Source organism: Acanthisitta chloris, unplaced genomic scaffold (genome assembly GCF_000695815.1).
Source record: "Acanthisitta chloris isolate BGI_N310 unplaced genomic scaffold, ASM69581v1 scaffold20942, whole genome shotgun sequence".
In the NCBI taxonomy this organism is placed as follows: domain Eukaryota; kingdom Metazoa; phylum Chordata; class Aves; order Passeriformes; family Acanthisittidae; genus Acanthisitta; species Acanthisitta chloris.
This window is the reverse complement of record NW_008659087.1, coordinates 23,953-25,076: the sequence shown is the minus strand read 5'-3', so window position 1 is coordinate 25,076 and position 1,124 is coordinate 23,953. Positions and strand designations below refer to the sequence as shown.

General features: G+C 57.1%; 1 protein-coding gene across 1 annotated transcript in view; it reads left to right on the top strand.

The window, feature by feature from the left end:
- Positions 1-1,124, top strand: part of NKX2-5 (NK2 homeobox 5) — a 2,674-nt gene that overhangs the window by 269 nt on the left and 1,281 nt on the right. The window contains 1 exon segment of the mRNA XM_009069282.1: positions 716-1,116. Within this exon segment, the coding sequence (XP_009067530.1) occupies positions 716-1,116 (401 nt within the window).

Genomic DNA, 1,124 nt, shown 5'->3' with positions numbered 1-1,124 from the left:
AGAAGAAGGTTAACGCGAACCGCTCGCCGGTGGCCTCCGGGCGGAGAAAAAAGGAGGGCAGGGGGAAGGCGACCCCCAGCCGGGGCTGCGGGGGAGAGGGGACAGTGCGGGGTGCGCTCGGCCTCGGGGCCCGGGGGAGGAGGAGTGCGGGGAGCAGCAGCATCTTCATCCCCTCCGGGGCCCTGCGGTGCAGGAACGGGATAGACCCACGTGGGGAACGTCCTGCTGACCCCGGCCCGGAGACCCTCGAGCGGGGCCGGAGCAGAGCTGCAGGATGATACGCCAAGCCTGGAGTTTGTACAGAAATTAGGTGACAAATCCGGTTTCTAATTCGAGTGTACGCCCGTGGGTCGGGTGGGATTCGGTACAAGGCTACATGCGTTAAATCCAGGCTGAGGCACAGCGCGATCGCGGCTCAGATCAGTGCACAGAGCATCCTTGTTTTCAAACAAACAAAATAGACGGGAAATTTGCTAAAGAGGTACTTCCAGCCTTGCCAGCACGGCCAGAGCATGCTGCAAGGCAATCTGGTCAAGGACACTGGTTGGGCTTGAATGGGAGGAAGGAGGGAGCAAGATAAGCAGCTCCTGGCTGTGGGATGCAGGAGCTGAAGATGGTTAGAGGTGGAGAACAATGAGTGGGGCAAGAGTCCGGGCTCGCTCACGGTGCATGCTGTTTATTGAACATTGTTTTATTATTTTTTGCACATTTTTTTTCCTCCCCTTTTTCCTTCGCCCGTTTATTTTGCTGCAGAACTGTGTTCCCTGCACAAGGGCCTGGAGCAGGAGAAAAGAGACCTGGAAGATCCCGAGCGCCCCAGACAGAGGAAAAGAAGGAAACCTCGCGTCCTCTTTTCTCAAGCCCAAGTCTACGAACTGGAGAGAAGGTTCAAGCAGCAGAAATACCTCTCGGCTCCCGAGAGAGACCATCTAGCGAACGTCCTAAAGCTCACCTCCACCCAGGTGAAAATTTGGTTCCAGAATCGAAGGTATAAATGCAAAAGGCAGAGACAGGATCAGACCCTGGAAATGGTGGGGATCCCTCCCCCGCGGCGGATAGCGGTGCCGGTGCTGGTGCGCGATGGGAAACCCTGCCTGGGGGAATCTTCTCCCTACAGTTCGCCG